Here is a 27272-nt window from a genome sequence, read left to right on the forward strand (position 1 = left end):
TGAATGTGTACTATTAGGCTCTGAGGTCATGCCAAATCCTGAGTATAATAAATGTAGCTTAAAAAGCCTTCACCTGTCCAACTGCGCAGTCTCGTTACAGTTTTCAACCAGGATGGTGCCAAGATGCGACAAGCCTGGCTGAAGACCACTGGTGAATGAGGAGATGCTGTGAGCGGAGCTTCAGTGCCATCACTGAAGCTGCGCTCCCTCACAGTCTGAACTGTGGTAACCTCTGGAGCGTGGGAAAATGTTAGATCATTTTCACATGGTCCAGAGTTCAGTTCAGGTCAGGCTGTGAGGCAGCGCAGCATCAGTGATGGCACTGAAGCTCCGCTCGCAGCATCTCCTCATTCACCAGTGGTCTTCAGCCAGGCTTGTCGCATCTTGGCCCCGTCCTAGTTGAAAATTGTATTTACCCCAGATATGGATTACGGCGTGGGACACAACGACAAACAGGTATCATATATTGTTGTTTTTTATTTTAATTTTTATTACAGGAGATCGAGGGCGTCGTATGGATTAGGAGTAATAATAAAATGGGAAAACTGTGTCGTGTTTTATTTCATTAAAAGACACTATTCTGGCTGTGTGTTTATTTAACAAGTAACAACTGCAGGATTAGTAATGGATAGGTGTCTTATTGACCGTTGAAATTGGCCGAGAAAAAAACCGCCGATGTGAGCTGCCCCATAGATGACTACTGGTCCAATGTTTTATCGCATAGCACTCGTCCGTATTCATCGCTAGTGTGACCCCGGCCTAACAGAGCAATACATTCATCTCCTTACACCATGGCAGAAGTATGAGCTGAACCTTAGATTTGCCATTTGCACTTCTGTGGATCTGCATGAACCATAGCGCCTGGTGATTCGTTAGAATTAACCCTTTTTTATACAGATTCTATTGAGATAAGTATCATGTTATTATTTCCAAGGCTGATTTTTTTTCCTTGATTGGCTTTGAAATGCTTCGCAAAATGTTTCCAATGCATATGAACAGGTTTTCATGAATCCCTTCCACACCATACACAAATTTCAGCACAGAATTTGCATCCAGATCCACGTGAAATCCGATCAGTATTATCATAGTGTAAATATATGTTCAGGCGCAGCGTATTGGATGCCGACAATGCTGTAACTAGAATGAATGCACGATTTACATTTGCAATGAAATAAATCTGCAGGAGAAATACTATCAATTTTGGCTTAGTATTTCTTCCTCTGCTTGGCAATAAGTGCAGTTTTGTGAACAAATCCGAGTTGGAACAAACCTATAAAATCTTAAGCATGCAAAGGATATTTATACATTCTTTTTAGGGGAAAAAAAGTAAGCAAAATTGATAAAAAGGCAATAAAAAAAAAGCCCCAAAAGTAAGAGAAATATAAAATACAACTTACATATAAAATACAAAATAATACCCAGAAATAGAGCTGCTTTCTAGGAAATCCACTTGTTCCACATCTTCTTCTGAGATCACTTAATCTAGATGATCTAAAAGAATCTAATCAAAACGGTAAATAAAAACATATGCCGAGAGCGCCCTCCGGCTGCTGATTTGTGGTGTGTTTCCCATATAGGAAAGAGTCTGCAACAACTTAATTTCACAATCCCCTGCACTCTTTCGAGGAGAGGCTGGTGTTGAAGATTTGTCTGAATTCCTTCCATTGAAACTTGATATGGCTAAATTAGTTGGAATAGCGAAAAGTATAATGACCAAGGAGGTGGTGGAAGTTGAGCTTGGAAGGGGCTGGACACAGAGGAAAATAGGAAAAAGGTGATAAAGATGTGGGGGTGGGGAATGTATGGGGCTGGGATATATCTGAACCCAAAGGATTTAAGAGACTGGAGTGCAACATTTGAGCATCTCATCCTGGGTGGAGATGACTACATCACATCCAATCTCAAGTTGGTCAAGGCTGATGGTCCTTAGAACGTTCCTCATGGTTCCTGTCTTCACCGTCATATTCCAGACAGGTGTTCTTGCTCACCCCCAATGCTTGGACTTTGGACCTCCTTTCAAGCCAGCCATGCACTTGGAATTTTGCTCCAAGTATCAAGAATTTGGATGCTGCGACCAACAGAAGGACAACATCATAGCCGAGAAATACTGGACCATCATGGACCACTATGACCATAAGGAGCAAGAACTGTGCGGGGGATACGTCAAGGACATTTTGTGCCAGGTAACGATCATGCATGAGATTTATACTGGATAGGTAGCATTGTGCTGAAGTTGGCTAATTTTTTGGCTTTGCTGCTACAATTTTTGGACTCAAAATCTTGTGATTTTACGAATAGTACCTTACTATAGTGTCTATAAAAACCCCATGTACGCCTTTTGGACTTTTTTAGATTTTACATTGTTTGACGAGATTGAAGGAAAAAAATGAAGGAGGTCCAAGATGGACCAATCAGATTCCAGGAATCCCCATGGGGAATAAACCAAACAAGATTTAATTAAGGTCGTGCTCTCATCTTATAGTTATGTCATATCCTTAGGATGTACTATAATATGAGTGAGCCCTTGTATGTATTTATGCATATATGTGTGAATTTATATATGTCTGAGTTTTTGTGTGTGTATTCATGTGGATGCAGGTCAGGGTCACTATTATACTGGGGTCTTTTCATTTGGCAGAGGGGTATTTTGTCCTTACGGGCACCAGGATCCATGAGTGACTGCTACCTTTGCACCACCTATGGCTACAGCTCTGCCCATATGCTCTACTAGGGTTCTGTAGGACACCACCTGCTCTAACCTTGTGATGCTACATTGCCAATGCTGAAAATTTTTAGATGGTGGGTGACCTTGCATGTTATGATGGCCGGTGTGATATCATTTGTTGATGACTCTCACCTCAATGTGATGCACAATAATTTAGGGTACAAGTACCCAGTGTCTGAATATCAGTTTCATATAGTGATTTATGCCTTATGTGGCACCTTTATTGAGCAATTATATCTTTGGAAGTGTGATTTGGCCAAGTCATGGCACTGTGCTACATCTTACACAATGACTTGACACGAGTTAAGATGTCATGTGTGGTGGTACTGCCAAGAGCTAATGGGGAACTGATCCTGCCTAAGAGAGTGAGAGTGAGGGGAGTTACTGTAATTCCAGGGGTCTGATTTAGAGTCTGAATATTAGAGTATGGTCTGGGGTCTGCATATTGGAAATTGGTTCGGGGTCTGAATATTGGGTTCTGTTGTCTGAGACTTTTGGTCTGGTTTTGGGCCTAAATATTGGGGTCTAGTCTGGAGAGTGAATATTGGTCTGTCATCTGAACATTGGGTTCTGGGGTCTGAATTAAGGAGTCTCCTCTGGGGTCTGAATATTAGTCTGATTTGGGGCCTGAATATTGGGTTTTTTTAGGGTCTGAGTATTGCTGTTTGGTTTTGGGCCTGAACATTGGGGTCTGAATATTGAAGTGTTTTCTGTGGTTTAAGTTAAGGAGTCTGTTTTGGGGTCTGAATATTAGGGTCTGGTTTGGGGCCTGAATATTTGGGTTCTGGGGTCTGGTTTGGGATCTAAATATTGGAGTGTGGTGTGGGGTTGGAATATTGGGGTTTGGTCTGGGGTCTGAATATGTGGTACTAGGATCCGAATATAGGAGTCTAGTCTGGGGTCTGAATATTGCGGTCTGGAATGGGGTGTGAATATTGGGGTTTGAATATTTTGGTGGTCTTTTCTGGGGTCTAAATAAATGAGTCTGTTCTGGGGTCTGAATAATGGTGTCTGATTTGAGGCTTTAATATTGGGATCCGGTTTGTGGTCTGAATATTAGGATCTAGACTGGGGTCTAAATTAAGGAGTCTGTTCTGGAGTCTGAATATTGGTGTCTGCTTTTAGGGCATGAATATTAGGGTCTGGTCTATGGTTTCAATATTAGAGTCAGAATATTGGGGTTCGATTTTGGGCCTCAATATTGGGGATTGAATTATGAGCTCTGGTTTGGGGTCGGATATGAATTTGGACTCTGTTTTTGCATCTGAATTATTGAATTTAGAGTGGAGTCTAAATAATGGGGTCTGAATTTTGGGATCTATTTTAGCACCTGACTTATAAGATTTCCTTTGGGGTCTAAATTGTGAGGTCTTGCCAGTATTATTGAAATAATTCAAGTCTACATGACCCACAGGATAATCAGCATAGGAGTTATTGTGCCATATGCCTCTTGGTTCTCTTTTGGCCTCAAGAGGCCTGGTCAGAAGGTTTAGAGCAGTAGGGTACATAGCTGACCAGTGGCTCCATTCAGCTCCTGCATGCCCAGACTTGCAGCCTTGGGAAAACCAGAGGAGAAAGAGGCCATGATGACACATCCTGATAAAAACATTTCTTCTCAAAATCAAAACAACACCTGAAAGAAATGATGAAATGAAGAGTAAAAGTTCTGAAAAATGTTGCAGACAACGAGACTTCAGAGACTGCTGACATTCCTTCCATACTATATGTTGTTGATTAGATGTCCATCTCTTTCAGGAATGTTCTCCATATGCTGCCCATTTATATGATGCTGAAGACCCAAGAACACCCCTCATGGCTCTCCCTGGTCTCTGTTTTCCATATTGCTCAGATTTCTATTTTAACTGCCATAGCACCATCTCACTAATGACAGACGACAAGAGAATATTGGATTCTGCGAAGGACAGAGATCAGTTTTGTCATCTCCTTGAACTACCAGATCCAGACTATTGTTTTCCAGACGTGATACAAAACATGGACTTGAATAACAACCTTGGGGCTGTAGTTGAAGACCAAGAAGGGTGCCTGAAAATGTGTCTAGTCGAGGTGGCCAATGGGTTGAGGAACCCTGTGCTGATGATCCACGCTAATGATGGCACCCATAGAATGTTTGTGGCCGAGCAGGTTGGTATAGTCTGGGTCTACCTACCCAGCGGTGGCCGGTTAGAAGAACCCTTTCTATACCTGCAGGAGAGTGTGGTGTCGAGTCCATGGCATGGAGATGAGCGGGGATTTCTTGGAATGGCGTTCCATCCAAAATTCCGACGGAATGGGAAATTTTATGTTTATTATTCCGTACATGATGATGAATACGTGGAGAAAATACGAATAAGTGAATTCCGAGTGTTGCCCCATGACATTAATAGGGCGGATCGAAATTCCGAAAGGTAAACAAAGCTGCATTGTATATTTGACGGGGGTCTATAAAAATCAATGATATTAGTCATATAGTGAGCTATGGAAATATCTGACCAATACGTAAGGGGTCCAGCAACTACCACCTTAAAATGCAGGATCCCTTTAAGATACATTTTGGAATGATAAATGTAAGACATGTATTGTTCGACAATGAAATTGCCCCTTTTAAATAAATATATATATTTTTTTTACTTGTCCACAGAATTATTTTGGAGGTTGTGGAACCGTTCAGAAACCACAATGGAGGGCAAATACTTTTTGGCTTGGATGGATATCTGTACATATTCACAGGAGATGGTGGGGAGCTTGGAGATCCACATGGAGAATTTGGAAATGGACAGAACAAGTAAGAGACAAGAATATTTTTCCTATATATGGATAATAGGGCATATTTATGAAAAGTCTCCACATTTGCACTGTCTTAGTTTTAGACATTTTTATGATTATAGTACCCACACATTCCTAAAATTTGTTCAAAAGTAAGAATTGGTGTACTATGGACCAACATTTTTGAGTTGTCCACCTCTGGGGACAATTTGTTCTTCTTACATAAACACATCTAAATCATTTTTGCAATTCAGTCTAATATCAAATGTTGTAGCGTTTGACTTCGACAGGCTCTTTGTTTCCCTGCACATTCGACCTTGATGTGGTCTGAGGTCATCTGAGAGGAACGCAGAAAGAGACAGATAGAAAAGTTAGGAATTCTTTTATTGGATCATCAGAAGGTGCTCACTGACAGATTCTCAGTTAAGTCATTCTGAAGCTATAACAGAAGAGAGAAACTGTCAGCGTGATTTTGTAGTGTTAAATAAAGACGTTGTAATACTGATCAATTGATATTGATTAAATTGATGCCTTTGGTGAAGAAATACACTTTGTTGTTTTTCTTTAATCAGCCTTTGAAGTTTTCTGCTGGTTAGATTTCGGTGCACCGGGGCCGGACTGTGCACTGGACCTCCTCCTCCCTGTCTGTGATTCCCCCCTGCCTCCGACTGCCTCCAGTCTGTGAATGACAAGTCTCTGCTGAGATTTCATACAAAGGACGAAGATCATTCACAGACCGGAGGCAGGCGGAGGGTCCGGGCAATCACAGAGGGAGGAGGAGATCCAGTGCACAGTCCGGCCCCTGTGCACCGAAATCTAATTAGCAGAAAACTGCAAATGAGGATTAAAGAAGAACCACAAAGCTGATTTCTTCACCAAATGCATCAATATAATCTGTATTACAGCGCCATTACTGTCCATACTTTACATTACAAAATGGTGCTGACAGGTTCTCTTCCAGGAAGAAAAAATTGTCCCCAAAGGCAGACAACCCCATTGTCGTTATAATTTGCATTGTGCTCCAAAATTAATAATTGAAATGCACCAAAAATTGGGGACAAAAAAGAAAAGTGAACAAAGCCTCTGCAGCAACATGGAAGCGACATGAGAGGAGTCGAGAAGCAGCGTATTACGTGTATATGCATCAATCCTTGCCAGTTTGGAAGTGGTATAATTTGTGTCACTTTTTGATTCTACATTTTGTTAACAACTAGTAAAAAATACGTCTAATACTTAGACACACCTAAGCCATGCCCCCCAAGAAGTAGGTACACGTTCATTCATGAATATACACCAGTGTGTCATCAGAAAATGATCACTTGTGGAAATCACTATATCAATATAAAAAAAAAAAATCACACTTTAAATTCTGTACAGAACACTTTTCAGCAGTCTAATATCCATCATTGTAATCTTGCCTCTGATGATAACACCTCTACATTCAGCAGCTAACAGAGGATCCACCATTAACAATGGGTGATATCACAGCTCACCTCCTCCTCCTGTACAATGACTGATAACACCTCTATATACAGTAGATAACACAGGATCCACCATTCACAATAGGTGATATCACAGCTCACCTCCTCCTCCTGTACAATGACTGATAACACCTCTATATACAGTATATAACACAGGATCCACCATTCACAATAGGTGATATCACAGCTTACCTCCTCCTCCTGTACAATGACTGATAACACCTCTATATACAGTAGATAACACAGGATCCACCATTCACAATAGGTGATGTCACAGCTCACCTCCTCCTCCTGTACAATGACTGATAACACCTCTATATACAGTAGATAACACAGGATCCACCATTCACAATCGGTGATGTCACAACTCACCTCCTCCTCCTGAAAAATGACTGATAACACCTCTATATACAGCTGATAACACAGGATCCAAAAAAATCATAATAGGTGATATCACAGCTCACCTCCTCCTCCTTTACAATGACTGATAACAATACTATATACTGTAGATAACACAGGATCCAAAAAATCACAATAGATGTTACAGCTCACCTCCTCCTCCTGTATAATGTCAGATAACATCTCTATAGAAGATACACAGGATCAACATTCACAATAGGTGTTGTCACAGCTCATCTCCTCCTCCTGTACAATGACTGATAACACCTCTATATACAGTAGAAAACACAGGATCCACCATTCACAATAGTTGATGTCACAGCTCACCTCCTCCTCCTGTACAATAACTGATATCACCTCTATATACAGTAGATAACACAGGATCCACCATTCACAATAGGTGATGTCACAGCTCACCTCCTCCTCCTGTACAATGACTGATAACACCTCTATATACAGTAGATAACACAGGATCCATCATTCACAATAGGTGATGTCATAGTGCAGCGCCCCAGAGTCCTGGTCGTTGCAGTACTGATGCTCCGCCGCTAAGGGGGGCTATGGTACGTCTGATGGCACTGATGGAGTTCACCTGACCAGGTATCACAGACACCAATACACTTCACAGTCTGGCCTCCAGGGGGAGCTAAGGGTGCTATGTATTAGGCCACTACTCACAATCTGGTAAAACTGGGGGTTGGATAGGAAGTTAGAAAGAAAGCTGACTGAGAATCGAACAGGCAGCATCCTGTGGCAGAGGGTGTTGCGGGAGAGACTCAGGGGGGTCCCTGTCAGGGGTGGGATCCTGACAGAGGCCTAGCGAACAGAGAGAACGTTACGGGACCGCGCCTGCACAAGATAGCGGCGGTGCCCCAAGAAAGGACAAGAAGCGAGGTTTATTGTGCTGAGTGAGAAACGAGATCAACGCAACAAGGAGAAACACCAGTAGGAGTCGTGCTGTAAGACGAGGCAACATCCTACTGAGGTGCGCAACCGGTGGCCGGAACGCCGAGGAAGTATAGAGCTCCAGGCCTAACTTCAAACCTACGGCAGGACAGTCAGTTATAGGCGGGCTGTCTCACCTAAATCACCTAAGAAGACATAGGGGGCAACATTAGGAGAGGGGCGACTCTAGGGTCCCGGAAGAACTCCGAGCCTACCCGTCATACGGGTGCGTCCTAGCCATATCATCTGGGGGACGAAGAAGAACATCATAATACAGTTGTGAGGGAACACGAGAAACAGACACAACAGTTGTGGGGACTATCCCGTAAGCACAGCAGGGGAGGACCGCAACACACAAGCGCTAGAAGGAAGGCACAGATTTCCACCTGCAAAGGGAACTCTGGAGGTGCCATCGGACCGGCCGGACTTGCGCAGCCCGGTTAACCGTATTCCGGACTGAGGATCCTGAAGCCTTCAGTAAAGAGGTAAAGAGACTGCAACCTGGTGTCCTCGTTATTTACTGCGACCGGCACTTCATCGCACTACCACCACCCACACATTGAACTGTTTCCCTTCATTGTACGCCCCTCACCAGGGTCACGGACCGGGTCTAGCCACCGTGACAACCCCAGAGCAGAGACTCAGAGGCCCGGTACCGGGTACCCCTCGGCCCTGCGGCAGTGGGGGCGCTACAATAGCTCACCTTCTCCTCCTGTACAATGACTGATAACACCTCTATATACAGTAGATAACACAGGATCCACCATTCACAATAGGTGATGTCACAGCTCACCTCCTCCTCCTGTACAATGACTGATAACACCTCTATATACAGTTGATAACACAGGATCCACCATTCACAATAGGTGATATTACAGCTCACCTCCTCCTCCTGTACAATGACTGATAGCATCTCTATATACAGTATATAACACAGGATCCACCATTCACAATAGGTGATGTCACAGCTCACCTCCTCCTGTACAATGACTGATAACACCTCTATATACAGTAGATAACATAGGATCCACCGTTCACAATAGGTGATGTCACAGCTCACCTCCTCCTCCTGTACAATGACTGATAACACCTCTATATACAGTAGATAACACAGGATTCACCATTCACAATAGGTGATGTCACAGCTCACCTCCTCCTGTACAATGACTGATAACACCTCTATATACAATAGATAACACAGGATCCGCCATTCACAATAGATGATGTCACAGCTCACCTCCTCCTCCTGTACAATGACTAATAACACCTCTATATACAATAGCTAACCCAGGGTCCACCATTCACAACAGATATCACAGCCCAAGAAGCTCAAGATTTAGACACACTGTTCAAACTCCTAAACCTATTGTCAGAATATAGGAAGGCACACGGGACCTCCACATTCTTCAGGATCTAGATGGTCCACATGACCCAGTCTAGATGTGATTGTCCCGTTTATGTCCATAAAAGTCAAAGAAAAAGGGCCACATGAAAGTTCTTTTCTTCTGTATGTGGTTGTTATGGGTAGTCAGGTGGAGACCCAAGGGTTGGATGGGTATCCCAACTAACTATTCTTCCCCAGGGTTCTTAATACCACCCTTAATACTCCAAACCTAAGACTTGTCACCTCATAAATCTCGAATGTTTATTTTGCTTTCTGTTTCTAGAAGCGCCTTATTGGGTAAAGTTCTCCGGATTGATGTAGATGGTGAAAGAGCTGCTGGAAAACCCTACGGCATCCCACCAGATAATCCCTTTGTTTCAGAGCGTCACGCTGCTCCCGAGGTCTACGCCTATGGAGTAAGGAATATGTGGAGATGTTCTGTTGACCAAGGAGATCCAGTGACTGGGAAAGGAAGAGGGAGAATCTTCTGTGGTGATGTTGGTCAAAGTCGTTACGAAGAAATTGACATCATTGTTAAAGGTGGAAACTATGGCTGGCGAGCGAAGGAGGGATTTGAATGCTTTGACATTATGCTTTGTCTCAACTCTTCCTTACGTAAGTCACTATTGTTTTCACAGAAACCTTTTTTTTTTATTTTTTATATTGCGGTTGCTTTTACGGATTAAAGAATTTGCACCCCCCAAAAAATGAACAATCTCAGAAACCATAAACATACACCTGTAGATGGATGAAAAAATGAAGCATAATAATATGCAATAAAGTGCAGAAGTGCTTAACAGTTCTAGTAAAATACAGGTGCAGGAAAGGACATTAATTCAACCTAGATGACTCACCCCATAGAATAAGGAACCTTTATAGATCAAAACAGCCATACATGGCGTTCTAATTAACTTAGTGCGCATGACAGCAGAAAGAGCCAGGTATTAATACATAGTGATATGAAGTTACCGATGTCATCTTGGATAAGGTTAAAGGATGCAGTGCACGTACGTGCATTCACCCAAAAGAAAGATTAAAATCACTAAAAATACGCTACAGGTTTATAGAGGAGAATATTTAAGAGACAATAGCAGAAACACATCCCATTATAAGATGCAATTCATTTTGTACTCCACATTGAGGCCATTGGGTCTCAGTATATTCAACTGAAATCCATATCAAGTCTTTTTTTTTAACATTTTACCTGTATCTCCACCTCTTCTAACGAGGGTGGGGTACGTATATGATGATCAATTAAACGAAACTTCAACTGATTTTCGGTATTCCTAAATTCAGTGAAATGTTTAAATTTGGGCAAATCAAGGCATTTCTTCCGAATAGTATAACAATGATGATTAATCCTAATTTTGAAGTCCCATGTAGTCTCTCCTACATAGCAGAGTTTTCATGGATATTCAAGTATATAAATAACATAATCTAAATCACAAGTAAGAAAATTATTTATAAAAAAAAAAGTATTTTGGATCATAGGATGTTTAGTTTCATTACCCTTTATCCTGTTGTTGCAATTAATGCAACTTAGACGGGTAAAATAGTCTTTGTGGGGCTTACCTGTGAGAGTAGATTGAGTATGCACCTTCAAAGGACCAATATCTCAATGGACTAGTCTAGCATAAAGATTCCTAGTCTTTCTATATGATATAAGAGGGTGGGCTGTAAACTCAACAATGCCGAGCAAACATTTATCCAACATTGGCCAGTGTTGTTAGACAATCTTAGCTATTTCATGACTCTCTATATGTTTAGACAAATGGAATGCATCGCAATTATTTTTTGTGTGATTTAGCTATCAGTAGGGTAGTCAGATCGGTATTCAATTCCTCACATTTATTTACCACTGAACAAGGGTGACCCCTATCCTTAAATTTATTAACCATGGTTAAACTTTCCTAACATCTGTATCACTAACTCTTCTATTAACACATACAAATGACTGTATGGTGAGGAATTAATCATTTTCCTAGGATGATTACTATCAAATCTTAAAAGATTGTTTCTGTCAATAGGTTTCCCATATAATAAAGTGGTTAATTGAACAGAATTTTGTAAGATCTGTACATCCAGAAAATTGTAACTTCTTAGTGGAATAGGACAATGTAAATTTAATATATGCATCAAGCTTATTAAGAAAATCAGGAAATTCACGTAGTTTAGAAATAGAACCAGTCCAAAAGGAGGAATACATCATCTATGTACCTCTGCCACTTGAGCATGTGGGAAAAGTTTTGGGATACATAGCTGAGGTTCTCCTCCAATGACATCATGACCAAATTAGCATAAGCAGGTGCCATATTGGCACCCATCGCGGTCCCTCATTGTTGTATGTAAAAATCATCACAGAATAGAAAGTAATGGTTGTACAGCACAATTTGAAGTAGATCCATCATGAATTCAAAACTAACAGATGTATATGTTGTTTTATTCAAGCTCTGACTAATTACTGTTAAACCTTTAGTATGACTAAATGAACTGTATAATGAAGCTACATCAAATTAAGCAAGAATTATGTCACTTTTTTATTTGCCTGTAATTTAAATAAATAATCCAAGGTGGCCAAAATATAGGATGTCGCTGCCTGAAACAATAGTTCTACCAGGGAGATTTATTAATGATTTATGTATTTTGGGAAGAAAAATATTTAGAATTGAGAGTCCTCAGTGGTTGATACCTTTGAATGGCTAACTGAAAAGATGGTAACAAATTGCAATCTTTTGAGACTACTCAGATCTCTTCATCAGGCATAGACTAATAGAAATTCTGAAGAATCACATATTTATGCACAATACAGCCCAGAAAAATGCCATAGATAAGACAGGTGGCGTGAAGCAAAACTACCATTATGTGAGAGTGATAAACAGTTGTGTCCATAAATATTGGAACAGTTCATAGATACAGAGTGTTAATGTGTTATTGCCCTCTGATTGGAGTCTGGTTCTATGTTGTGATGACCCCACAAGGTCTGAGGAGCAAATTCCTTAATTAATGTAAAAAGACATAAATCCAAAGGTCATCATCAGCTTATATTCCCAGACTCTTCTATTTTTCTATCCACTGGCTAACACGGTAACAAAATATATATCTTTCCTGTATTTTGGGAAGAATATATAGCACAGGAGATATAGGATTATCTACCAAAAGAAAATTATTATTGTATTATTACAATTATAACACATCATTCTAATTTATTATTAAATTGTTAAGTATAATTGTTAATCTCAGATGGATAGATAGATGATAGATAGATAAATAGATACATGATAGATAGATAATAGATAGATGATAGATGATAGATAGATAATATATACATAGATAGTAGATAATATACTGTATAGATAGATAGATAGAATTCTTTATTAGAAGTAACTATTACAACTACTAAATTCACTGGACCCACCTTCTGTCATCACCTATGGATATACAGTATATTTTTGAGGCTATAATGATTTTTCTTTAACAGATGATATTCTACCAATTTTTGCTTATGGCCACAATGTTGGGAAATCGGTCACCGGTGGCTATGTGTATCGAGGTTGTGAATATCCAAATCTGAACGGACTGTACATCTTCGGGGACTTCATGAATGGGTATGTTTACAGGAAACGTGAGGAAGGTAGTAAAATGCTATCTAAATCTGATGAGGATCAATAGATAGCTAGATAAAAAAAATAAGAAAGATATACTGATAAAGAGAAGATTCATAAATAAATAATAAAATATAAAGAAAATTGATAACGTAATTAGATATATTTGCAAGACAAATAGAAAAGTCTGTACATGCATAAATCTGACTGAGTACAGAGGATCCATCTATTTATATCATTACCTTAGATTGTCTGTCATCCACTTCCGTCTAGATGTCATCGAATCCCACAATCCACCGCACCGGAAGTACGCCGACCGCCATATTTGAATACAGGCCCTTGCGCAGTACCACCAGCGGGTCATCGCCGCACCCACCTGCTGCTGGGATCTAGGCCGCCGCTGGGATTCCGGCCGCCAGTAGGATCCCGGCCACTAGCGGGATCCCGGCCGCTGAGGCACCCTCCCCACTGAGCATCACCACCCTCCCGATGCGATAGCATCGGGCCTCAATCTAGTAGATAAATGAAAAGATAAGATGACAGATAGAAACAGACAGAAAGTGTAGACAGATTGAAACAAAAAATGAAGGCAGATAAATACATAGGAAGTTACATATTTGATGCACAGATACATAGATCCATATGTGACGACACATACGGTAGATAAATACTGCAAATAGAAAGATTATGCAACGGATAGATATACACATAGATGATTCAGAAATAAACAAAGAAAATCAATACAGCAATTAGCTATGCAAAATCTAGATAGCCATAGAGTACTGTGCAACACTTTTAGACAGGTATGAAAGTAATGCTGCACAATACCGTAACAATGCTTAAGAAATAGGAGTAATAATAGTTTATTGTTATCAATTAACAAAATGCAAACTAAATGAACAAAAGAGAAATCTGAATCCCATCAATATTTAGTGACTCCCTCCCCCCTTTGCCTCCATAATCTTTTTTGTCATTTGCGCATAGTTTTCGTGAAAGAACACGGCAGGAGGTTGTTCCAAACATCTTGGAGACCTGACCCCAGATCTTCTGTGTATGAGGCTTGTGTAGATCCGTCCGTCTCTTCATGTGATCCCAGACAGACTGGACGATGCGAGATCAGGGCTCTGTGGGGGTCGGAATATCACCTCCAGGACTCCTCATTCTTAATGACATTGACTGGATGTTTTTGATGTCATTGTTCTGCTGCGGAATAAATTTGGAGTCAATCAGACGCCTCGCATGATGTTTACATATCTGCTTGTATTACTCAGCATTAATCATGATGTATATGTGATCTGCTGCACTCAGTTTCCTTGGCCAAGCACAGATTTTATGGTCCTCGACGTTGCCCATATCTTGGTGTCCTCAACACTGAGAAATACAGCCAGATACTTGTCCATCATGTAATACAGTACCATCAGGAGGCGATTGATTGGCTCCTAATTTAATCTGCAGCCGGACAACGACCCCCAACATTCAGCCAATGTCATTAAGAACGAGGAGTCCTGAGAGTAATGCTCTGGTCCTGGAGCCCTGATCTCACGTCTGTCTGGGATCACATGAAGACAAAGAAGGATCCGCACAAGCCTCATATACAGAAGATCTGGGGTCAGGTCTCCAAGATGTTTGGAACAACCTCCTACCAAGATCCTTCAAAAACTGTGTGTAAATAACAAGTACCTAGAAGAACTGATGGAGGCGACGGGTGGTCACCAAATATTGATGGGATGTAGATTTCTCTTTTGTTCAAGCGTTTTACAATTTGTTATTTCATAAAAGTAAATTAATAACACTTCCATTTCTGAAAACTTGTTCCTTGCAGATATTATATACTTCTCAGTATTGTTATCAATGGCATTAGATTCTAAGTGTTTGCGTTGTTCTCCCTGTAGACGGCTGATGGCGTTACATGAGGATGAGACCACCAAACAATGGACCAAGCAGGATATTTGTATGGGGGACACAAACGTGTGTGCATTCCCGAAGCTGAGCAACACCTACAACAAGTTCATTATCTCTTTCGGAGAGGATGAAGCCGGTAATTCCATGTAGTACCACACATACCGCTGACTTATAGCGACATACTATGTGCCCACATACCATTGCCATGTAGACATACCATTAAAACCACTGACTGGTGTAGTAAACGTATGGTGAAAATGGTGGGATATATTGGGCAGCAGGTGAACAGTCGAGAGGTTTTGGAAGCAGGAAAAATGGCAAATGTGGGAATCTAAGCACATATATGGTAATCACCGAACTGTGACAAAGTATTATTCACAAAGTGAAAAGTTTAAGTCCAGGAGAACCCCTTAAGTCATAAAATGTATTAAAATTGGTGGTTACCTGCAGGCTTGGACTGGCCCACAGGAGAATCGGAGAATCCTCCGGTAGGCCCCTGCTAAGACGGGCTAATAAATAGTGTAAAAAAAAAGTATCATCTTATCTCATAAACAACCTAGGCAAATTACTATTACATAGAGGCAAAAGTAGATTTCTTTACCAGGGTCAGTGGGCCCCAAGAATCACTGTTACTGGTGGGTTTTTGCCAACCTAGTCACTGGTTACCTGTCTCCTAAAACATGACTTTTTTTTTCAAATGTATAATTTTTGTAAATTCTCTCTAATTTTCACAGGGGAACTGTATTTTCTTTCCACATCGGACCCGACATCTTTATCCCCGTATGGGACATTATATAAACTTGTGGATCCTTCTAGGTTTGTACATTTCATTAGTTATTTTTATTGTTTTCCTCACTATTGACACCTTTGATATATTTTGTCCATCCCCAGCGGTCCATCCAGCGGTCCATCCCCAAATAATTGGGAGAATTGGGAAATCCATCGCCCTTCTGTTACCCATTTTAACATTTGTGCAAGTTGTTTTCTGTTCCATATTGATGGGATTTTGTAAATTTGGTCACTGTGAATATGTCTTGGGGCAATGGTTGACAAGCTTTCTTTTTATGCTCGAGGGCTTATCAAAAGGTCACAGTTTTACGTATTCCACTTTATTTCACATTCACTCTTCATCTCCTTTAATAAGTCTGGACCAAAAGTTTGGACACACCTTCTCATTTAAAGATTTTTCCGTATTTTCATGACTATGAAAATTGTACATTCACACTGAAGGCATCAAAACTATGAATTAACACATGTGGAATTATATACTTAACAAAAAAGTGTAAAACAACAGAAATTATGTCTTATATTCTAGGTTCCTTAAAGTAGCCACCTTTTGCTTTGATGACTGCTTTGCACACTCTTGACATTCTCTTGATGAGCTTCAAAAGGTAGTCACCGGGAATGGTCTTCCAACAATCTTGAAGGAGTTCCCAGAGATGCTTAGCACTTGTTGGCCCTATTGCCTTCATTCTGCAGTCCAGCTCACACCAACCCCAAACCATCTCGATTGGGTTCAGGTCTGGTGACTGTGGAGGCCAGGTCATTTTGGTGTTTGGGGTCATTGTCCTGTTGAAAAATAAATGATGGTCCAACCAAACGCAAACCGGATGGAATAGCATGCCCCTGCAAGATGCTGTGGTAGCCATGCTGGCTCAGTATGCCTTCAATTTTGAATAAATCCCCAACAGTGTCACCAGCAAAGCACCCCCACACCATCACACCTCCTCCTCCATGCTTCACGGTGGGAACCAGGCATGTAAAGTCCATCCGTTCACCTTTTCTGCGTCGCACAAAGACATGGTGGTTGGAACCAAAGATCTCAAATTTGGACTCATCAGACCAAAGCACAGATTTCCACTGGTCTAATGTCCATTCCTTGTGTTCTTTAGCCCAAACAAGTCTCTTCTGCTTGTTGCCTGTCCTTAGCAGTGGTTTCCTAGCAGCTATTTTACCATGAAGGCCTGCTGCGCAAAGTCTCCTCTTAACAGTTGTTGCAGAGATGTGTCTGCTGCTAGAACTCTGTGTGGCATTGACCTGGTCTCTAATCTGAGCTGCTGTTAAACTGCGATTTCTGAGGCTGGTGTCTCGGATAAACTTATCCTCAGAAGCAGAGGTGACTCTTGGTCTTTCTTTCCTGGGGCTGTCCTCATGTGAGCCAGTTTCTTTGTAGCGCTTGATGGTTTTTGCCACTGCACTTGGAGACACTTTCAAAGTTTTCCCAATTTTTCAGACTGACTGACCTTCATTTCTTAAAGTAATGATGGCCACTCGTTTTCCTTTACTTAGCTGCTTTTTTCTTGCCATAATTCAAATTCTAACAGTCTATTCAGTAGGATTATCAGCTGTGTATCCACCAGACTTCTGCACAACACAACTGATGGTCCCAACCCCATTTATAAGGCAAGAAATCCCACTTATTAAACCTGACAGGGCACACCTGTGAAGTGAAAACCATTTCCGGTGACTACCTCTTGAAGGTCATCAAGAGAATGCCAAGAGTGTGCAAAGCAGTCATCAAAGCAAAAGGTGGCTACTTTGAAGAACCTAGAATATAAGACATAATTTCAGTCGTTTCACACTTTTTTGATAAGTATATAATTCCACATGTGTTAATTCATAGTTTTGATGCCTTCAGTGTGAATGTACAATTTTCATAGTCATGAAAATACAGAAAAATCTTTAAATGAGAAGGTGTGTCCAAACTTTTGGTCTGTACTGTATATATATATATATATATATATATATATATATATATATATATATATATACTTAATTAACAATCTTGCAATTTTCACACTGGCCACAGGGCCTGTTCTAGACTCACACTTTTTCTATTTCCATGAAGAGTTTTCAGCAGTTTTCTTATACTCAGAGGCAAGTTTACAATGACTCATAACTTGAGATGAGCGAACCCGAACTTAAAAGTTCGGGGTTCTTACTGGACTGTTAGTGTCCGTTGTTGCCGAACATAGACTTCTCCTCTAAGTCTGTTGAAATGTTCGCAGTCTTGGGGAAAGTCTGGGAGGAGAGAGATCGAGAAAGAGAGATTTTTCAAGCTAAAAAGTTTAGGTCCCCATAGTTTTCAATGGGGTTTGGGTTCTGGTTCAAGTTCAGGTACATTTCTGGTAACCGGACTTTGGAATAAAGTTCATGTCGGGTATCAGAACCCGATCTTCCGCGGGTCTGCTAATCTCTACTCATAACACCTCTATGCACAGCTGATAACACGGGATTCACCAATCACAATAGGCATTGTTACAGCTCACTTCCTTCTCCTCCCTGTAGACAGTTTAAATGGAGTCTGTCAGCAGAAAATAACTGTTCAAACCAAGTAGAGGCACTCGGCGTGGTCAAACATTTTTACACCTTCCCATCTACTTGTTTTCCCTCTATCTCCACACCCCACCTCTCTTTTGATTGACAGCTCTGGTTTCATACAGCCAGAAAATTGTGGAAATAGATGGAAAACATGCAGGTGGGAAGGTCTACTTAAGTGTTTGGGCACATCATGGTGCACCAAGTGCCTGTACTTGGTTTAAACAGTCATTCTGAGTCCCTTTAATATCAAAGACAGGCCCCGGATCCGCCATTGTGGCTAATGTACATGTGTCATTTCCTGAAACCACAGGAAGTTACAATCTCAAAAAGCCCCAGTGGCCGGTACGAGAATTGCAAGATTTAATTATTTTTATTTTTAATACAGATTGTGATAAGAAAAAAAAACATTGCCAAAATATTGTTATAAATTACAATTAAAACAAAATCAATCATTTTCTGATGATGCATTCCCTGTTAGAGTGTCAGACAGCTGTTGCCAAGCTAAGTTGTAATGGTTGGTTCATTCAACAAGTTCACGAAGGGCCTGGATGCATTTCTTAAAAGTTATATTACTACATGTTCTATGTGCTGGATGAGGCATCGATCCACAATATTTGGTGTCGGAGAGGAATCCCTGTATGTGTTGCGGCTGTCTAACAGCCGCGAGACTTGCAGCCGCGGGGACTCAAACATATTTTTCAAGCACGCCGAAGACACTCGGTTAGCTCCTAAGCATGGGCGGGTAACACCTTATCCCAGCACGTTTGCTCATCACTAGTGGCAAATTCTCCACGGGGAGAAGTATTAGAAAGTTGCAGAAATTTTAATTAAGATTTGTTTCCATAAAATGGTGTTCCGTTACACGAGAGGCGCATGAAACCGAAGTCTACAAGGAATCTGTAAGTCATAAATCAGAAAGCAGATTGTTGTTCCGATACCTGGAGCTGACACTTTATAACATGTCGCCCTGCACTCTACCGCCAACTCTTATAAAGGAGGACAATGATAGATTTTCAAGACATTGGAAGGTATATTCAATATTTTTCATTATTACGAGCCCTTCCATTATTTCCCGCTGCTGTCTGAGTGCACACGATCCGAAGAGTTTTTGCAAATGTAACGGAGTCACAGATGGAGACGGAACTTTTCCATATTTATTTTCTTTCCCCAAATTGTTATCACTGAGCTCATCGATATCACAAAAATAATAACAATATAATACAAAACAACCCTTCACTACAAGGCTATATTGACATCTTGCGTTTTTGCAGCATTTTTTATGTGTTTTTTTTTTTTTTTAATGCAAGTTAAAAGCTGCTTTCTTACAATGCCAGCAAATGCTATGAATATTTCAGGAATCTCATGCACATACTTGCTTCTTTTTTTTTTTTTTCCCCTGACTAAATTGGAAAATTTCTGCGTTTTTGACATTTGTAACAAGTTAATTGTTTCAGATTTTTTTTCTCCATAGAACACAATGAGAAAAAGCAAAAACGCTTAGAAGCAACTATGCTTTTTTTGCATCGTTTTTGATGAATGAAACTAACTTTTTTAAACATGAGCTATAGACAAGTGACACAATCAGCAACAAAAATGCACCCAAAAAAGGCATAAAAAATGCAGTAAAACTTGGTTTTTTTTGTAAACTGTTTCTTTGCTGCTATGAGAGCAGAAAAAAAAAAAAAAAGCAAAAACGTAACTGGTGCACACACACTTTTTGAGACTCAAAAACTATGACTTTTTCAAGTAGAAAGCTCTTCCAGAAATTGTTTTTGGAGGAAGTTTTTATTTTCCTGAAAAGGTTTTGAAGGAGATTTTTTTTCCTGAATGTTTTTTGCAGTCATGCCTATTTTGGATCATTTTTCATAAAGATCCGCTTTAAAGTAGTAATATAAACTTTTTTTTTCTGACCAGGCGTTTTAAAATCTTCATCAGAAAAAAAGACTTAAAAAATTCTCATGAACAGGAATCAATAGGAAGAGTTTTTCCAATCATTTTTGGAGTATGTGCACACAACGTGTTATTCAGGTGGATTCCCCTGAAAACGCGCAGCGAAACCACCGTAAAATGAACATAATGCACAGCAATTACAAAATGATATTACTGTGCACATGCTCAGTTTTTTTTCTTACTTTTTTGTTTGTCCTGAAACCATCAAGTGGTAAAAAAAAGTAAGATAAAACAATCGGAGATTCAAGACCCTTTAAGAAATAAAAAAAAAATAAAGTACATTTTTTTATTCATTTAATTTTTTTAAATCAAAAATCTGTAAAAGTTTAAATTATTCCTCTTTACCTCCTTCAAAAACCAATAAATTAAAAACAAAAAACATCCCCATAAACAAATTTGGCATTGTCAAGTCCATAAAAGTCCAATCTTTCAAAATATAAAATTAATTAGGCTGTACGTTAAATGCCAAAAAAGAGCAAAATGCCAGAATTGCCATTTGTTTTGGTCGCCCCCAAAAATACAATAAAAAAGTTATAAAAATGTCACATTTAACCCAAAGTTATATCAATAAAAACATCAGCTTAGCGTCCAAAAAACAAGACCTCACATAGCTTCATAGACGGAAAAGAAAAAAAAAGGGACTCAGAAAATGTCAGCACACAAATTTTTTTTTTACCAGTTTGTGAATTTTTTAAACCTCTAAAATATATATATAAAACACCTTATAAGTTTGATATCGCCGTCATCATTCTCACACGGAGAATCACGTTTCCAGGTCATTTTTACCACATACTGAAAACCATAAAAACAAAACCCCAAAAATAATGACGAAATTGAGTTTTTTTTTCTCCATTTCTCCCCACTTGGATTCCCCTCCCCTTGTTTTCCAGTACATTTGATTGTAAAGTGAATTATGTCATTCAAAATGACAACTTGTTCCACAAAAAAGCAAAAAAACAAAACACCCCTTGCGCTGCTATTTTGACTGAATTAAAATTATGGCTCTTGGAATAAGGGAATATAAAAATAAAAGAACTACAATGCAAAATGGTCATGTTCTTAAAGGCATACATTTTTTAAAAGCTATTCCCACATGAATTTTCACAGTAAGTATACCTGTCTCGTCAGATTAAATAGATCTCCTTAATTATGTATGCAGTTTGTATTGTAAACTATTGGAACTGATCTACTTTTAAGAGGACCTGTCATCAGGTCAAAAGTGTCCATTTTTTGCTTATATTTTATTACTGATACTCCCCTAAGTATTCTGGGTATTTATTTTTAACTATGCCATACAGTTCCATAAATATGGGTCTTTTTATTCGGCGCTAATTTTTATGGTCTTTACAAAGAAGTTGTGGCTCACAGTATCCTCAGGGGCGTGTCTCTAGGCTCCTCTGCATAAGTTCCCTGTGAGCCCCACCCCCTTGGAATGACCATATATAGTAGCACTAAATAAAAAGGCCTAAATCTCTGGAACCGTATGGCGGATAAAAAAAAGACAAACAACGTAAAACTCCGGGGGAGCTGCAGGAATAAAATAAGAACAAAAACTGGTCACTTTTGACCTAGTGAGGTCCTCTTTGAGGTGTTCAGCAGCTGTCTCTTTTATATTTCTATAGAAATCGAGAAAAAAAAGCCTCATCTCTGCAGAAGGCCTCCACTGTTTAGAGGCCTCCACTGATTAGAGGCCTCCTGCTTTATTTAATGTGTTCCTCCTGCTATAGTAATTCCAGGCAGTTTAGGAGAATCAATAACAAGGATTCAATTACGTTCTCTGGAAATCCAGATGGTTTCAAATCATTTCTCTCTCATTATGGCCGTCAATCCACGTACCGAGGGTAGGAACATTAGAGCCGCTTCTGATAATTGTACTTGTGTTTTTAGTTTATAAAGTTTTAGTATCCTTTCGATTCATTTATTTTAGGAGAGCGCCCCCTGGAAAATGTACAATTAATCCTGCGCCAGTGAGGATAAGAAGCAAAGTGGTTCCATTTGTTCCACGTGAAAGTAAGTAGATTTCATGGTAGAGAGTCATAGTCATTCTTTTTTAAAGGACCCTATCAGAACTAAATACCGAACAAAAAAATTGCGGATTGTTCTGGCACGCTGAATGCATTTGGACACATAAATCATCCAAATCCTCTGCTGGCAGCTCCTGTACAATCACCAACCAATGATGTCTCAGATGTGTTTGATGGGAGACAAGTCTGGAGACGCTGCAGGCCATAGTAGTCCGATTAGGCCACACAGGCTGCTCACAGTAGTAAAAGCAACATGCATCCTGGCATTGTCATGTTGAAAAATGGTTCCTGGAACACTTTGGTGATACAGCAGCACCACTGGATTCATGACTGATCCATTCTGTACTGCAATTAAAACTTCACATACTAAAGCTAATGGTCTGGAGACCATGTGGGCGACACCCATGGGGGAATGTCACACTGGTCCTACTCAAGGGATTATGGTGCGGGATGGCATAATGTATGGTAGCCAAACCCCCTCTAGGACCCCTCATTCCATGTACACTAAAAGCTCAGCGTTACATTGATTGGGTCGAAGAACCAGTGGTGCTGCCATTTCTCTGTAGACGGTTTTTCTACATGACAACACCAGGTCGCATGTTGCTTGTGCTACTGTGAGCAGCCTAAATGGCCTAAATGTGCTACCGTGGCTGCAGTGTCTCCAGACTTGTCTCCCATCAAGCACATCTTGGACGTCATTAGTTGAGCATTACACAGGAGCTGCCAGCTGCGGATCTTGATGATTTGCCCAAGTGCATTCATCAGCAGAACATTCCTCAGAAGAACATTAATAATCTCAATGATAGCAGCCAAGGCTTTAAGTGCCAGAATTTCTGCATATGTATATGTATATATACATACATCAAGTATATATGGTGTGGATGTCCCTTTATAGTTTTGAGCTCCCTTTGTTCTTATTCAACAGCTAACTCATGTGAATGGCCAGCTTTTGTGAGGGCAAGATTGCATGTGAGCAGCAGTATCAGAAAATAGCGTTAGAACATCAAGTAGATCATGGAAGAACTAGAGTCCTCCAGCAGCTTAGTTCATGCAATTAGTCCTCTTCTGTGATCATGTAGTGACAAGTGAGGTTCATGTGACAGAGCAGTGTCCTATAATGGGCAGGGCATGAAGCCAATGAGCTTTCAGGGTTGACGTGTCATACGTAGGGCTGTGATTATAATCCAATATTAGTAGGAAGGTTCTGTCATAGCTTCACATGCTGAAATTTGTTATCATGTTTATCCTCAGACGATTTTCAAGTTTATCACTTTACAGTCAACCAATTTATATCGACATTTTACTATTTTCCAGGGACTGTTCTTGATATACTCAGTGAAGAAACTAAACCAGCAGTCAAAAAACCCTTTAATGTAATTCCGAAACAACAGAAAACTACCACTAAAGCGCCCATGAAGGCCACAACACCAAAAAAACCCATTGCAACTCAACCTTCACCGACTGAGATCATAAAGAGGTCTACAGAGATGTCTCTCAATGAGATAGAATCGACTCAAGAATCAGAGATGTCCCCTGTGACTATTACCCAGCTACCATCTACCAATGACAGATTAAAGAAGCCTTTAAAACGTACCAATGTTCCAACATCATCAACTAAGGATAAAAAGCTAATTAAAATTAAACAAAAGCCTACACTTACTCCACAAACAAAGAAGCCTTACATGGATGTGATCAAGAAGCCATCTCTAACCAGACAACCTAAAAGGCCATCTGAGAAGCCATTGACTAAACCACCATATGTTGAGCACATACCGTTCACTATGGACACAGTTATCCAGCCATCGGTGAACAAAAATAATTTATCACTTTCTGAGTCAGATTTAAAAAATCTTACACCCACTAATACCTCCAAGAAAATCAAGCCAACTATAAGTCTAAAGCATAAAGAAAAAGATAAGAAGTCAAAACAATACGAGCTGAAACCAAGTAAATCTGAAGTCGATAACAAAGAAAAAAGTGAAATCTTCATGAAGGTTAATAGCAAAAAACAAAAGAAAACAAAAACAACAAATAAACCTGCTGTACCGTCTTTGGAAGAAAACAACTTGGCATTTTCCCCGAGAAAGAAAGCAAATAAAAGAAACACAAATAATACAAAAACTGACGAGAGAGAAGAATCCCTGTCCTGGTCAACGATGAAGCCAGTTGAGGGCGGGTTGACTACACCTTCACCCAGTGAAACGGCAAAGCCCTCGGTGTCCACACTGCCTTCTTTAAAAAAATCTTTTCCAGCCAAGAACTCCGAGAAAGTCAAGCCTGTAAAAATTCTAAAAGCAAAAGATCTCAAAATCTCAAAACCAGCTGCATCTCAAAAAAAGAAATCTCAAATTGTTGCAAACAAGGACAAAAATGGAAAAAAGGAGAAAATCAAAACCTCAAACAAGAAGAGAATTATCACAACACCTCAGCCCACTGAGGCATCCTCAGCACAGATTAATTTTGAAACGTAACTCCTTCCTGGTTGAGCATAAAATAGATATGACCACCTTAAACTCACACTTTTCTGTAAGTGCCAAACATGGAACTCGCTCCATTCCCACCTGTATAACCCCTTAGATGATGTAGTAAGTCACGGCTGAAGCATCTAAGCGGTCAGATAGAGTTAGAGGATCTCATCCGGCACTGGTGCATTCGTGAGGAGCAGATGGACCTCCATGGCAGCCAGGGGACTAAAGATGGCTCCTCTGAGTCTGCCGTCTTTGCTCTTCTATGAGGACCAGCTTCTGACAAGAACAGAAATATTAATATAGATGTGATAAAGCAATCAAGTGGTCAAGTCCCATTGTAGGATTAAAGAAAGTTTTTTGAACAAAAAGAAAAGTTCCAAGTAAGAAAGTACGGTGCATTCTTAAGATCTCAATCTATGAAATTGGGCCAAAAAACAAAAACAAATTGATGAATAATGCTAATTTATTATCATAAAATGGACCTTACCCCTTTTTTAATTGGTTAGCTCATCCTATCACCTAGACATCTTTTCTGCTTCTGGGTTTTCGGGTCCCATAACAATAAACTCAGGTGAACATCGGCTCTTACACCAGATGAAAAGAATGACATATTCAAGGCATGCGACAGGTCCCCTTTAAATGTACAGCATGATCTTTTTGTATATAGACTTGTTTTCCCAACTATATTAGTATGAATGTAATGTCCTGTATATATTAGTAACATGTTTGTATAGATAGATCATTGCTTCGTCTGCATTCATATTTTGGGTAATAAATGTCTAATTTATATCAATGAGTTTGGAATTTTTGTTAATGTATCTGATTTGCACTGAAAGGAAAAGAAACCAGAGACGTAGCGAGAGATTCAGCTCAGAGAAGAGGGGGCGAAATATCTGAGTGGGCCGCGAACTGGTACCCCTCATTATAACTATGATGGCACACCTTGATTGTGGATATAAGGGAACATCAGCACATGAGTATGCTATTATAAATCTCTACACAAAGACCAACACCGATATTAACGCCATATGGTGTATAAGAGATCACCATACAGTTATATACAGAAACCTACAGCTGACGTTCTTTGTGATGGAGTCGTTCTCTTTTCCATCCGGCCCAGACCATTATCACCACTTCTTCCAGCCAGGAATCACCTGACTTTTCACGTTTCCAGCACCGTTTACATCTATTCCCAATCTGCACAAATGACTCATCCTATTGATACCCAAATACTTAACCGCTGCTGCCTTATGGGTCCCTATTACTGCACCTGCTGTTTGGCCCAATAACAGCTCCTCTGACTGCCCCATATAATAATGCCCACCTTCACCCTTTACATAATAATAATGCCTCTTTTGTGCCCTCAAGATGGTAAAATTGCCTCCTAGAAAATATTAATACCCTGTGCAAACGCCTTAGAAAACAATGTCCATATTTTGCCCCTATACACAGAATAATGCCTCCACAACTCGCCTATACAGAGTATGATAGGCCCACAGCTCCCCTAAACAAAGTATGGTGAGCCAACAACTCCCCTATACACAGAATGATGTCCCCACAGCTCCCTTACATACAGTATTATGGGCCCACAGCTCCACTATATACAGTATGGTTTTAACTATAGACAATATGATGGGCCCACAGCTGTGCTAAACACAGTATAATACCCCCACAGCTCACCTATACATAGTACATACATTATGATGTCCCCTCAGCTCCCCTATATATAGAATGATACCCTGACAACTCCCCTATGTACAGTATTTTGTCCCCACAGCTCCCCTATATACAGTAAGATGTCCCCACAGCTCCTCTATACACCATATGTTCGACCCACAGCTTCCTTATACACAGTATGATGTTCCCACATCTCCCCTATATACAGTATGGTCTTCCCTATAGACAATATGATGGGCCCACAGCTCCACTAAATGCAATATGAGACCCCCACAGCTCACCTATACATAGTATGAAGTCACCACTATAGGTGGTTGTTGTGAATTTGGATTCTGGGCTCCCCCGGTGGCTACTGGTGGAATTGAACTTGTGACATCATCTTCCCTGTTCACCTGTTCTGATTAGATCTGGGTGTCGCTATATAACCTGGCTTCTCTGTTAGATGCTTGCCGGTCAACAATGTTATCAGAAGCCTCTCTGTGCTTGTTCCTGCTCCCAGACATCTACTAGATAAGTTGGACATTCGTCCATGTTTTGTTTTTGTATTTTGGTTCCAGTTCACAGCTGCAGTTTCGTTACTGTGTCTGGAAAGCTCTTGTTGATCAGGAATTGCCACTCTGGTATTATGAGT

At 40.2% G+C, this 27272-nt stretch overlaps 1 protein-coding gene across 2 annotated transcripts; it reads left to right on the forward strand.

The window, feature by feature from the left end:
• Positions 1 to 1824: 1824 nt before the first annotated feature.
• Positions 1825 to 25739, forward strand: HHIPL2 (HHIP like 2). Of its 2 annotated transcripts, none has more exons than XM_077282232.1 (9): positions 1825 to 2183; positions 4481 to 5130; positions 5364 to 5507; positions 9981 to 10312; positions 13176 to 13302; positions 15192 to 15337; positions 15936 to 16017; positions 22400 to 22482; positions 23811 to 25739. In XM_077282232.1, the coding sequence occupies exons 1-9, from the start codon at positions 1881 to 1883 to the stop codon at positions 24965 to 24967; spliced, it is 3024 nt and encodes a 1007-aa protein (XP_077138347.1). In that variant the 5' UTR covers positions 1825 to 1880; the 3' UTR covers positions 24968 to 25739. The 2 variants fall into 2 exon arrangements, with proteins under 2 accessions (XP_077138347.1, XP_077138348.1); XM_077282233.1 differs by lacking the exon at positions 1825 to 2183 and adding an exon at positions 2351 to 2462 and having other exon boundaries at positions 23811 to 25738.
• Positions 25740 to 27272: the final 1533 nt, after the last annotated feature.

The sequence above is a fragment of the Ranitomeya variabilis genome, chromosome 2 (genome assembly GCF_051348905.1).
Source record: "Ranitomeya variabilis isolate aRanVar5 chromosome 2, aRanVar5.hap1, whole genome shotgun sequence".
NCBI classification, from domain to species: Eukaryota; Metazoa; Chordata; class Amphibia; order Anura; family Dendrobatidae; genus Ranitomeya; species Ranitomeya variabilis.